Source organism: Galeopterus variegatus, unplaced genomic scaffold (assembly GCF_000696425.1).
Source record: "Galeopterus variegatus unplaced genomic scaffold, G_variegatus-3.0.2 Scaffold7270, whole genome shotgun sequence".
Taxonomy (NCBI): Eukaryota; Metazoa; Chordata; class Mammalia; order Dermoptera; family Cynocephalidae; genus Galeopterus; species Galeopterus variegatus.
In genome coordinates, this window is record NW_007733381.1 from 21,116 (window position 1) to 33,043 (window position 11,928).

Consider the following 11,928-nt stretch of genomic DNA (forward strand, 5'->3'; position numbering starts at 1 on the left):
GGGGGCCCCGGGCGGGCCGTCGACGCGGGAAGGGCGGGAAGTTCGCGGGGTCCCCGCGGGCTCCTCCGGCTCGGCGGGGGCTGCCCTTTGTTTACAAGCCCGCGGGGGAGCAGGGCTGGGTGGCCTCCCGCCCGGGACCCTCCCGCGCCCGTTTGTGGCACGCGCCCCCGCCCCGGCTCAGTCCTTCCCGGCCGGGCCGTGTGGGAGGCGCGGGACGCGAGCACTCCCCCCACCGTCCATATTTTCCCCGCTGTAACCTGAGCTTTCTGTGGATGGATGTGGGGTTTCTTTTTCTTTCTTTCTTTCTTTTAATGGGAGGGAGGGGATTGGGCATCCCCGGGAGGGGCTCCGGTCGCAGCTGCTCCCCAGCCCCGGCTCCCCTTTCCGTCCGGACTCACTGTTTCTTTCCTTCCCCTCCCGGTGCCCCGGCCCGCGCTCGCCCGGCGCCAGCCACATTGTTCTGCGTCTCCGGCTGTGCGCTGTTCCCTCGGCCTCCCCTTCCTTGCGTCCTGCACCGCCTTCCCTTCCCTCCCTGGCTCCGCGCCAGGGTTTGGGGGATTCCCTCTCTGCAACTTCGCGTCTTACTGGGATTTGTTTTTCTCCCAGGTGGAGACTGTAGGAGTCCTCTTGTGGCTGCGTTTTAATGGGCGGGGAGGCGGTTCAAAGTGGCACTTTCCCTTGGGTTTGAGGTTAGGGCGCTGGCTTCCAGGGCCCCAGCCTCCAGGACCAGTTCACTCAGGCAGCTTTCTCAAGTGGCCTGGTCATTGCCTGGTGACTGATGGCGCCCTGCTCTTTGCTTTTGCAGACATAACAGCTGGGAGCCAGAGGAGAACATCTTGGACCCGAGGCTGCTCCTGGCCTTCCAGAAGAAGTGAGAAAGTTACCAGCACACGTGGGGAGTGGGAGAGTGTGTTGGGTGGAGACAGGGACAGGGCACACTGGGTGCTGCAAAAGGCTGGAGCTGTAGTCAGGTCCTGTAGCAAGACTGTCCCCTGGGCCTCTAGTGCCATCTCTATGGCTGTCTGCAAAGGTGGAGCACATTCAGGTCCCCAGTCAGTTCCTGAGTAAGTGCTTTGGTCTTTCTGACAGCCAGGCTTGCAGAAATGACCTTTCTAATTTTTCTCCTAAAAAAGGCTCTGGCTTCCCTTGGCCTTTGCTGTTGACTAATTTCAGACAGGACTCATAAAAACGAGGATGGTAGGATGGCTGTAGAAACGTAGGCCTCTTTCCAGCCCTGGATAAGCGAGCTGTTGGCTAAGAGAAGGCTCAGAGAGGGGCTGGGACACACAGCACACAGCTACGCTTGTCATGGTGTGTCTCTGTCAAGAACAACACATTGGTTTTGCTCTGGGCTGCAAAAGATAGCACTGTGGGGGCCCCTTTGCCAGTGTCAGGCAGATCTGCTTCTGTAATTCTAGATGTCACTTCTATTCTTAGATAGGAGACTCGGCTTAAGAGATAGGCCTCCTTGAGGTGTCCAAATGGAAGGAGTGGTGAGGGGACATGGTGAACATGCCCACTTCATCCCAGTGCAAAGGTCCAGGGAGTGCTGTCAGTGAATATAATAGCAAGATGTGGGTAGTACAGTAGTCCCCCCTTACCCGACGTATCAGTCAGCTGCAGTCCAAAAATATTAAATGGAAATTTCCTGAAATAGGCATTTCAGAAGCTTTAAGCTGCACGCCGTTCGGAGTTGTACCACGTGAATCGTTTCTTGGTCTGGCATATTTGCACTGCCTACCTGCCCTTCAGTCGCTTGCTAGCCCTCTCCGTTATCAGATCTGCTTCCAGGGTACCACCATGCCTGTGTTCATGTCACCTTATTTTACTTAATAATGGCCCCGCAGCACAAGAGGAGGGATGGTGGCAGTTCAGACAGGCCAAAGAGAAGCTGCGAAGTGCTCCCTTGAAGTGAACAGGTGAAAGTTCTTGACTTAATAAGGAAAGAAGGAAATCGTATGCTGAGTTTGCTAAGATCTACCATAAGAACAAGTCTGTCCATGAAATTGTGAGGAAGGAGAGAAAAATCCGTGCTGTATTTGCTGTCTCACCTCCCGCTGCACTTTACAGCCGGTGTGTGATACATTTGGGGAGCTAGTTCATTCTCTGCAGTTACAACAGCATCTTAACTCTTGAGAGAGGGTGCGTCCTTAGCCTCACTTTTGATAATAGCAGAGCAGTTAAGACCAGAAATACAAGAGTTGAAAAACCATGGAATAATCTGGGTTATATCAAGGAAGAAAGAAAACTGGGAAGGTGAATGTTTGTGCTTTCTTCCACCAAAAAGATAGATTCCTCTGGGTACTAGGAGCTGGCAGTTATTGGGGGAGGAGGCGGGGCATGGCCTTTGCACGGAAGGGAAAACTGCAGATTCTCAGCATGCAGTGCACCAGTGAATCTTAGCAGAGGAGACCCAGGAGATAACCCCTTGTCCTTTTAGGAGATTGGGAGGTGAGGGTCTAGGCTTCTTTGGAGTATGAGTTTTACCTGGTTGTGCTAATCAGATTCTTTGAGAGATTGCCTTCCAGGCCCCAATGAGATGATGTTTACCTGTTTTAATTACCGGGTATCTTCTTAGGGCCCCTTCCTGTGGGGGTAGCCTGCAATACAAGCTTTCTCATGGGGGGCCCCCAAGGCACGGGGGCTGCTTAAGGGAATATTGCTGTTGGTGCTGGCTTTGGCCCTGGCTGCTTCAGAATTGAACCCCTCTGTTACTTCCATCAAGAACAGAGTTTAGGAACAGAGAAGTACTAGAAAAGGGAGACGGGAGAGTTGTGAGCTGGCTGCACTGGCTCCAGGAAGACTGGCGGGCACAGCAGGACTGGAGCCTGGAGCCTTTGGTGCTTGGGGACCAGGTGAGGGATTCTAGCTGGCAGGTTGTCCTGGGCTTCTTTCTGCTTAAAGTGAGGAGCTTGGACCGTGTCATCCCAAAGATTGGTTCTTGTTACAATATGCTTTAGTTTCCACCCTAAGACAGGTCAGAGAAGGCTGGCTTTAGCTAAGTTGGTTAGAGCACGCTTTTATAACACTAAGGTCCAGGGTTCAGTCTTACTAGCAAGCTGCAAAAAAAAAAAAAAAAAAGTCAGAGAAAACTGGAGAACTATCCATTTCCCAGCTTTGCCTTAATTCGTTTGACTTGTCCTTACCCAGAGGCAAATGAAATGAGATGGCTATGAAAATATTACATAAAATTGCAAAGAATTGCAATATGCATAGAATTGCACATTACGAAGAATGGGGTCTGGACCTCTGTCTTGGGTGTGTATTTATGCAGCAAAGCTGATAATAAGCTGCTGCAGACTGGAGCATCAGGGAAGCAGATGGGAGCCACATGGGAGTGTTTGGAGCCCTGGGGTTCCCGTGGGGTGGGAGGGGGGTTGTGTGCCACCCTGATTGGTGATGTGTCCTCAGGGAACAGGAGAAGGAGGTGCAGAACCGGAAGAGAGGCAAGAGGCCCAGGGGCCGGCCAAGGAAGCACACGGTGATGTCCTCCTGTAGCCGGCGCGCCAGGCTCAAGGTGTGTGGCTGCTCGCCTTCCAGCGCCTGCTCTGGGCAGGAGGAGGCAGAGGGAAGGTTTGAGGACTCTCAGGAGGCAGGGGAGGGTACTCCTGCAGAAGTCTTTCCGCCTGCTGGGAAGGCAGGCACCTCCCTTCCTGCTGTCTCTCTCTGCCTCTGCCAGTGGGGGGCGCCAGCAGGCTGCAGAATTCTCCCCCTGCGCTGAGCCCCCTCCTGAGCTGGCTTCCCGCTTCAGCTGGTGACCGTTCTGCACTCCTTTCTACTGGGTAGCAGGGGCAAACTTGGCTGCTGACTGTGACTCCTCCTCATCCCCAGGGGCTTATCAGGGAATGGATTAGAGCAGGGAGTACATGTACAGCAGGTGCTCATAGACTTGCTGCGTAGATGCAACTGACAGGGCAGCTGGTTAAGCCAAGGATGTCGGCCACTCCAGGCCCACCTCTGAATGCACCTTAAATCAAGGTGGCTCAGCAGTGCAGGGCTGGCAATGGCGGGGTACAGCAGGGATGGCCTCGGGGGAGGGCAGAGGGCAGTGTGAGGGGGCGAGGGGCTGGTCCTGTGCTTGTGCCTTCTCAGAGATGCCCTGCTGCCCCTCTCTTCCCCACTGCGCACATGTGCGAGCGCACACACCCAGGGTCCGAGACACTGCGCCTCCCTCCCTAGCAACAGGTCAGAGGCAGGATGTCCTGGCCTCGTCTTGGATGAGTCTTTCCTCTCCGTCCAGACGCTGACAGGCTGTGGCCACAAGCTCAGTCACTTACAAGAACCGTCTCTCCGAGGGGCCGTGGGATTCCCTGCCTTAGTCTTGTTAGCTGGTCCCACTGGCTTCGTTTCTGTCTTCAAAGTTTTCCTTTCCAGCAGGAAAGTGGGGCTGCAGAAGACCTGCTGACTGAGAAATGATTTCCATGGGGTGACAAGGGGTGGCATCGAGGCAGTGCCAAGGAGCCCTCAGGCCCTCCAGGTCGATGGGGTGGTCCCCCTTTGGAATCAGGAGAGCTTTGCGGCAGGAACCTGGCACTGGCTGTTTCCCTAAAGCGTACCTTTTAAAATTCTGACCCGGCAGGCCACATGGGTCCTGTGGACACAGGAAGGTGCACTTCCTTACCATTTGGGGTGACACCCAGGAAACAGGGAGGGCTTTGGCGTGCCGACCTGGGTACAGAAGGCTCGGGAGGGGTGGGATTTGGAAGAGGGGAGATCCTTACCATTTGGGGTGACACCCAGGAAACAGGGAGGGCTTTGGCGTGCCGACCTGGGTACGGAAGGCTCGGGAGGGGTGGGATTTGGAAGAGGGGAGAGAGGCACGGCACGCACCCGGTTCGTGCGCTACCTCATTCCACCCTGGGCCTCATGAGGTTGCGCCACTGTGCACACGCCCCGTTTCAAATTGGCTGCTGCACCGCCCGGAGCTCAGTCTGCAACCCCCTCGGAAGCTGTTGGTGGCTGGGACATGAAGGTTTGTCCTCTCACTTTCTTCACTCTGACTATATGTTACAGACCGTCTGTTTTTGTTTAGCATGTTCTCCCTTTCATTTTGCATTTCATGGAACCTGAAGGGACCTTCTAAATCCTTTATAAGCCAGTTGGTGAGAAACTGCCCCTCCCTGGCTGCCTCTCTGGTCTGGGAGCCACAGGAGGTGCCCAGTGCTCCTTGGGGACAGTGTGGTGCTGTGGACCCTGGGACCCACTGGCGGAGGTGTGACTCTCCCCTTTATCTTTCCAGGAGCCTGACGCACCCTCCAAATCCAAATCCAGCAGCTCCTCGTCTTCTTCTACATCATCATCCTCTTCCTCAGATGAAGAGGATGACAGTGACTTAGATGCCAAGAGGGGCCCCCGGGGCCGCGAGACCCACCCAGTGCCTCAGAAGAAAGCACAGATCCTGGTGGCTAAGCCTGAGCTGAAGGATGCCATCAGGAAGAAGCGGGGACGCAAGCCCCTGCCCCCGGAGCAGAAGGCGGCCCGGAGACCCGTGAGCCTGGCCAAGGTGCTTAAGGCCGCCCGCAAGGATCTGGGGGCCCCAGCCAGCAAGCTGCCCCCTCCACTCAGCGCCCCCGTGGCGGGTCTGGCGGCCCTGAAGGCCCACGCTAAAGAGGCATGCAGCGGCCCCAGCACCGGGGCCACCCCAGAGAACCTGGCCAGCCTGATGAAGGGCATGGCCAGCAGCCCCGGCCGGGGCGGCATCAGCTGGCAGAGCTCCATCGTACACTACATGAACCGGATGAGTCAGAGCCAGGCCCAGGCTGCCAGCAGGCTGGCGCTGAAGGCCCAGGCCGCCAGCAAGTGCGGCCTCGGGCTGGACCTGAAGGTGAGGACGCAGAAAGGGGATCTGGGGATGAATCCCCCCGGAAGCAAAGTCCCAAAGACCCCCAGCAGTGGGGCTGGAGAGCAGAAAGGGGGGAGTACAGGGGGCCCCCCGCATGCCCATGGCAGCAGCAAGGTCCCTGCCAACTGCCCAGGCCCCCAGCTGGCACCCACCCAAGAGCTGAGCCTCCAGGTCTTGGACTTACAGAGTGTCAAGAATGGCATGCCTGGAGTGGGCATGCTTGCCCGCCATGCCACCACCACCAAGGGTGTCCCTGCCACAAACCCAGCCACTGGGAAGGGCACTGGGGGCAGTGGGGCCAGCATACCTGCCGATACCAGCAAAAGTGAGAAGCTGGCCTCCATGGTGGCAGCTTTGCCCACCCCTGCTGGCAAGAGGGACTGCCTGAAGGGCAGTGCTGTGCCCGGCGGGCAGGAGGGCCACGTAGCCCCAGGAGAGGTCCGCAAGGCAGCTGCGCTGTCAGAGATGAGCACGGGCGAGGAGAACAGCAGCTCTGACTCAGACCCCGACTCAGCCTTGCTCCCCAGCGCCGGGCAGAACCTGTCGGTGTCTGTCCAGACCAGCCAGGACTGGAAGCCCACCCGCAGCCTCATCGAGCACGTCTTTGTCACTGATGTTACTGCCAACCTCATCACCGTTACAGTGAAGGAGTCCCCTACTAGCGTGGGCTTCTTCAACCTGAGACATTACTGAAGCCCCTCGGCTGCCCTGACCCGGGGCCACCAGCTGCCCGGGTCTTACTCTTCCCTGGTCTCTGGTCTGGCTTTGATAAGTGACTTGCAGCCCACACCTTCTCAAGGGGCTGGGTCAGGATGAGGAGTGGGTGGGCTCCTTTCTGGGCAGGCTTAGCACCGACCTCTTCAAGACTCTGCCCTGCCCTGGGGCTTGGCAGGGAGCTGTATCTTATCCTTGCTGGGGCCATGCTTCCCCCAGGTTCCTACCTCTCATGGCTTCCGTTTCACCTCACGAAATCTGGGTGGCCACCTGTGGCTCAGGCTGACCTTTTTGAAAAGAGCAGGTTTCTTAAATACGGCCGGTCCAGTACGTCTGCTTTGTCTGGACTGCCCCTGCTTGGTCTGCATGACAGTGGCAGCTTTGCTCTCAGTTTCCCAGGGACACAGGTGGCAGAGGAGGGGGCTTCTCCAGGTCCAGCTTGACTTCTCCCCAGAGGTGCGGAGAGAAAGGTGGGGGAAGCATGGCCCAGCAGGACTCCTCCAGGGAGGTATCCACTGTGTGTCTCTGCCTGGCGACATTTGTTAGGAAATGGGGTCAGGGTGGAGCCGAGCTCCTCCCCTCGAGCAGTGCCTAGGCTGTGTGACGTAGGGATCCTGCCCTGACCACTGAGGGCTGGGGCCTTGATGTAAAAGAACAGTTGCTGGCAGCCAAAAGGGGGCAAGATGTGGAACCGTGGAGGCTGACTTCAGTGTGATCTCACCTAGTTTCAGAGTAACATTCATAGTCTCCAAGTGCTGGCCCAAACGTCCAGAATGAGGGGAGGTGGCTGGCCCCAGAGCCCAGTTGCACTTGAAGAGCTTCTGGGTTTGGGAGCAGAAGGAACGGGATGTCCCTGCTGCCTTCTGCCAGTCTGTGCCCCTGGGAGAAGTGACCTTGGTCCCCTTCCAAGCCCAAACCTACTCCTGCCTGGGGCCCACCAGAATTCAGCCAAGTTTGGAGGTTCAAGGCTGCTGGGGCTCAGGGTGGGGAAGTAGGCACCACTACGGGCCCAGAGCTCTGGCTGAGAATCACCAGAAGTAAAGGTGCTCAGGCCAAGAGGGAGATTTTGTGAGCAGGCCCCTGAGTGGGCAAGCCTCCCTCCACTGGCTGGAATTTGATTTCTGGTTATAAAGCACTGGCCCAGTTTGCGAGGCCTCTGAACTGCCCCAGGAGCCACTGCAGGTGGGAACACAGGCAGGTGGTCCGTCTGCCACCTGTTGTGTCCGGCCGTCCTACAGACCTTGCTGCAGATCCCACCCACCAAACCTTTGCTCCATGTGTGGAGGGTCCTGTCCCAGAAATGGGAGCCACTTTCCCTGACAATCCCCCCCCCACACCTTTAGCAATATACCGTTACCATTTGGGGAGTGGGATAAAGTCTGAACAGCCCACCTGCCAGAGGACCCCCAAAAGGCCAAATATGCCAGCCTTGGCCTTGAGACTTCACCCCCACACGTGGAGAAAGACTAATACTCAAGATTTTGAGCTCCTTCCCTCAAGACTGCTGAGTCTCAGAGCCACCTTGCATGAAACCTGACCAGTACCAGGATTTCTGAGACATCAGCCTTGGGTAGAGGCTGGCTTGTGGGTGTACCAAGAGGTGGCAGCGGCGGGCAAATCTGGTCTCTTGAGTCTCTGTGATGCCAAAAAGAAATCGGGGAGGGTGGGGCTGTAACTGTGTCTTCTTCTGTTGTTGGTTGAAGCCAGCCAGCAGATGCGGGGCTTTTTATTCCAGCAGCTTTGGTTGCAGGGAGGAGCTGCTCAAACCAACCCAGACATGGAGAGTGAGCTCTGGTTTCCAAGAGGCAGTCTTGCCAGGCTGCAGTCCCCCATCTCCCTAGTACCTCATAGTCCACACCAAATAGGAAGAGATGGCATTTGTGTAGCCAAATTGATCTTAAGTGTGCCTTTGGGGATGGACCCACGTTCATGACTACATTGAGGGCCATCCAGATGCTGCCTCCAGGGCTAGCATGTGGTCTCTAGGCTGGCTGCAATGGGAATGCTGCCCATCTCAGCAGAGCGGAGGGCTGGGGGGTCCCAGACAGCCAGGCTTGAACTGGGGAGTGGGCAGTAAGAGGAAGGGTTGTCCCCCCTGTGCTGTTGTGACAGGAGGGAGAAATTCCAGCTCACTGCACAGCCTGAGAGGAATGGGTCCCCATGCACTGGGCTCTGGCACCAGCCTCTCTCCCTGTCCCCAGGCAGCCAGGCCCTCTCCCTGCTTCCCTCTTAGAGGGGCTGACATCCTCGAGTTTTGCAGCTCCTTTCACACCAAGTACTCTGTTGCCTTAGAGGCTCTGAAGCCAGGCCAACAGCAGCTCCAAGCCCTTGGGGGTAGCCCTGGGGTTCCATAAGCTGTTGGAGAGAAAAGGCTGGCTGAGCTGATTGTACTTGTCACCAGCAGCCAGGTCTCTCCAAACCCTGATTTGGTGCCTTTCTGTTAACCAGCTACTTCAATCCCAAAGTCTGAATCTGCAAACTCCTTTACTCCCAACCGCTTTGCCTTCTTGCTGCGTCCCTTGCGTTTCCTGGTGCTTGTGACCCCCAGCAGTTTGTGTCCAGCAGAGCTTGCGCACCCACGTGCAGGTGCCTGACCCTCTGCTGGAGAGCTGCACCAGATGCTCAGTTGGTCGCCTTATGTTTACCAATAAATAAAAGTAGTACTTTTTATATTTTTATTTGCTGCTATTTGTGTGTGTGTGTGTGTGTAGCTAGGCGTCTGTCACACATCTGACTTAAGTATTCGCTGTTTCTTTATTCCAAAGGGTCCTATGGGAACTGTATCACAGTGTGTATTGGATGGATGTTTTAACTCCTGTCTTTTTATTTTCTTCTGTAGTGGGCTAGAAAGAAGTGGCCAAACTGTCCTCTTCCTTAGAGGTTTTGGCATATTTTCATATATATATATATATTTTTTGGTACCAAAAACAGTGTTCTTTGTTTTGGTTACGCTCAAAATTCTGACCTTGCTAGAGAGAGTTCTGGGCCTAGAGGTTTCATTAGGGTAAAACTTTGGGGGAGAACCAGAGCTTTGAACCAATGCCAGTCACTGGCTTGATTTGTGTTTTTTAATTAAAAAAAAAAAAGCCAAATCATTCATGTATGCCACTTCTAATTGCTTTAAACTATGGCTGTTTGTTTGCTTGCTTAAAAGAGAACAAAAGTGGATATGTTATTGCCCTGGGAAAAAAAGATCTTTGTTGAAACAGGACAGCAGCCCAGCCCCCATATTTAATTAGGACCAACCAGTTCAGGAAAACGCTTCCCCCAGGAAGCCCGCGATGGTTTGGGGGAGGGGGTGGGCGGCTGAGGGGGCTGGGGGAGAGGCCATGCCTCGGTGACCAGTTTCCTCAAGTGCATCTCATACTTCTGTGGGGTTCTAAGATTTTGGAAAACTAACAGTAGCATAGGTTAAAAAAAAATTTTTTAGACATGTTAATTTATTTTGCAGGGGAAGATATTAGCAAATGGTGTCAGAAGATTTTGGTCTTTGTTAATTCTTAGTATATCAATAAATATTTTTTTAAACTTTTCAGCCCGGTGTATGTCACGTGTGATGCCTGGAAACACAACACACTCTTCACTTTACCTTTCTTGAGGCAAAATATTCATCCGGACATGGACTGAAGTGTGGCACAGAAAAAATCGAAGACTTTAGGAAAGTCTTAATCCTGTTCATGGAATGCAGAAAAAGATGTTTTTCTAAGCAAGGGATGGGGTTTGCTTTTAAGATTGAGTCCCTGCACCTGCAGTTCACAACTGAGGGTGGTGGGGCATCCCAGTGGACATATGGCAGAGTGGAGACAACCTTGGTTGTCACATTGGGGGTTGGATGTTACTGGCATCTAGTGGGTAGAGACCAAGCATGGTGATAAAACTCCTATGGTGCACAGGAAGCCCACCCCCCCGACACACACAATGATCCTTCTTGGGACGTCTGTGGTGCTAAGTTTGAGAAACCCTGGTTTAATGGAAAAGATAGGAAAAAACAAACTAATAAAATAATGGGAGAAGTCAGGAATGCTGCAATATATAACGTCCCTTTGAGGATGGCCAGTTTGCTCACTTGGTTAGGGTGCAAACAGATAACAGCAAGATCACGGGTTCAGATCCCCAAACCAGCCAGCCACCAAAAATAAAGTCACTTTAAGACATCTCCTACATATTTAAGGTTAAAGGAAATCAAGCCTCCCCGCTCCCACACACAGACCCTGTATCTAAAGATACCGTGCTGGAAAGCTACTCGACTCCTTGAATCCACCACATGTGGTAACACTTTAAAAGAACACAGCTATAAAATTCCAGGGGAGTTGCTGTGAAGCTCAAGCAGCTTGGAGTCAGAGGAGCCACTGCAATTCCTAACCCATGGCTCATAATACAGAGATGATTTGCTTATTATATAACCTTCCCTGGTCCTTTAAGGTTTGCATTACCCTCAGCATGAATTTATTCATAAATCTCAGCCCCCAGGGAGAATGAGCTTCCTTTGCAGTGAAGAAGGAAGCTGGGCCTAGAAGTTGTGGCCACTGGTTGAAGGCTAGCTGGGGCGAAGGCGTGAATGTTTTAGTTCAGGAGCAGGTTCCCACTACAGATAGCAACGAAACCCCCAGCTCTACCCGGCTCCAGAAGGGCCTGCGAGTTCGAAATCAGATTCTTGCAGAGACGCTGCTGGTGTGTTTTCTTTCGTTGCCTTCTGGAGGCTCTAGCTGTTTTGTTTTGGAGAGGGTGGGCAGGGGTGATCCCAGCCGTCCTGTCCTCTGGCTTTTGAAAGCTGCAGAAAGGGGTTGGGAAGGACCAGGAGAGAGCAAGCTAGCCAAGCAGGAGCAGGCGCTGTGCCCCCAATGGCGAGGCAGGCTTTCTTTCCTGAGAGCCCATTTCTACCCAGAGTCAGCCAGAAGGGCGCGGGGGCCTTGGCCCACACTGGCCTTTGTTAGTTTCTGCGCTGCTGATCTGATCGCCTAATCCACCGCCTTCCCAGAAGAATGGGTTGGGCTGCAAGGGGCCTGACTCGGCCCGAGGGCCCGGCCCCGCGCCGCCCCAACTTGCACGAGGGTGCCTGGCTGCCTGGCCCGATCGGTGCAGCGGGACTCGGAGGACGGGGACCGGGCGGCTGGACACCTCCTTCCTCCCCTCCACCCTCGTGGCCCGAGGGCGCGGTGCTTTTTGGTGGGGGGAGATGAGGCTTTCTCTGCTCCTGTCCAGAATCAGAAAGGCAACGGCCTCCCCCGGGGGAAGGGGGCGGGAGCCAGCGACAGGGGCTGAGGCCGCCGCCTCCAGAGGGCGCGCGCGTCCCACGAAGCTCGGGCCGCCGGCGCTTTGGACGGCGCGGGGGAGGGGGGCGGGGTGGCTCCTGCCGCTGCAGGCTGCCCCGG

General features: G+C 55.1%; 1 protein-coding gene across 1 annotated transcript in view; it reads left to right on the plus strand.

The window, feature by feature from the left end:
• CBX2 (chromobox homolog 2) overlaps positions 1 to 6,535 on the plus strand; it is an 11,967-nt gene extending 5,432 nt beyond the window's left edge. The window contains exons 3-5 of the mRNA XM_008591767.1: positions 806 to 871; positions 3,412 to 3,517; positions 5,240 to 6,535. Of these exons, the coding sequence (XP_008589989.1) occupies positions 806 to 871; positions 3,412 to 3,517; positions 5,240 to 6,535 (1,468 nt within the window). The remainder of the gene's footprint in view (positions 1 to 805; positions 872 to 3,411; positions 3,518 to 5,239) is intronic.
• The last annotated feature ends 5,393 nt before the right edge of the window (positions 6,536 to 11,928 follow it).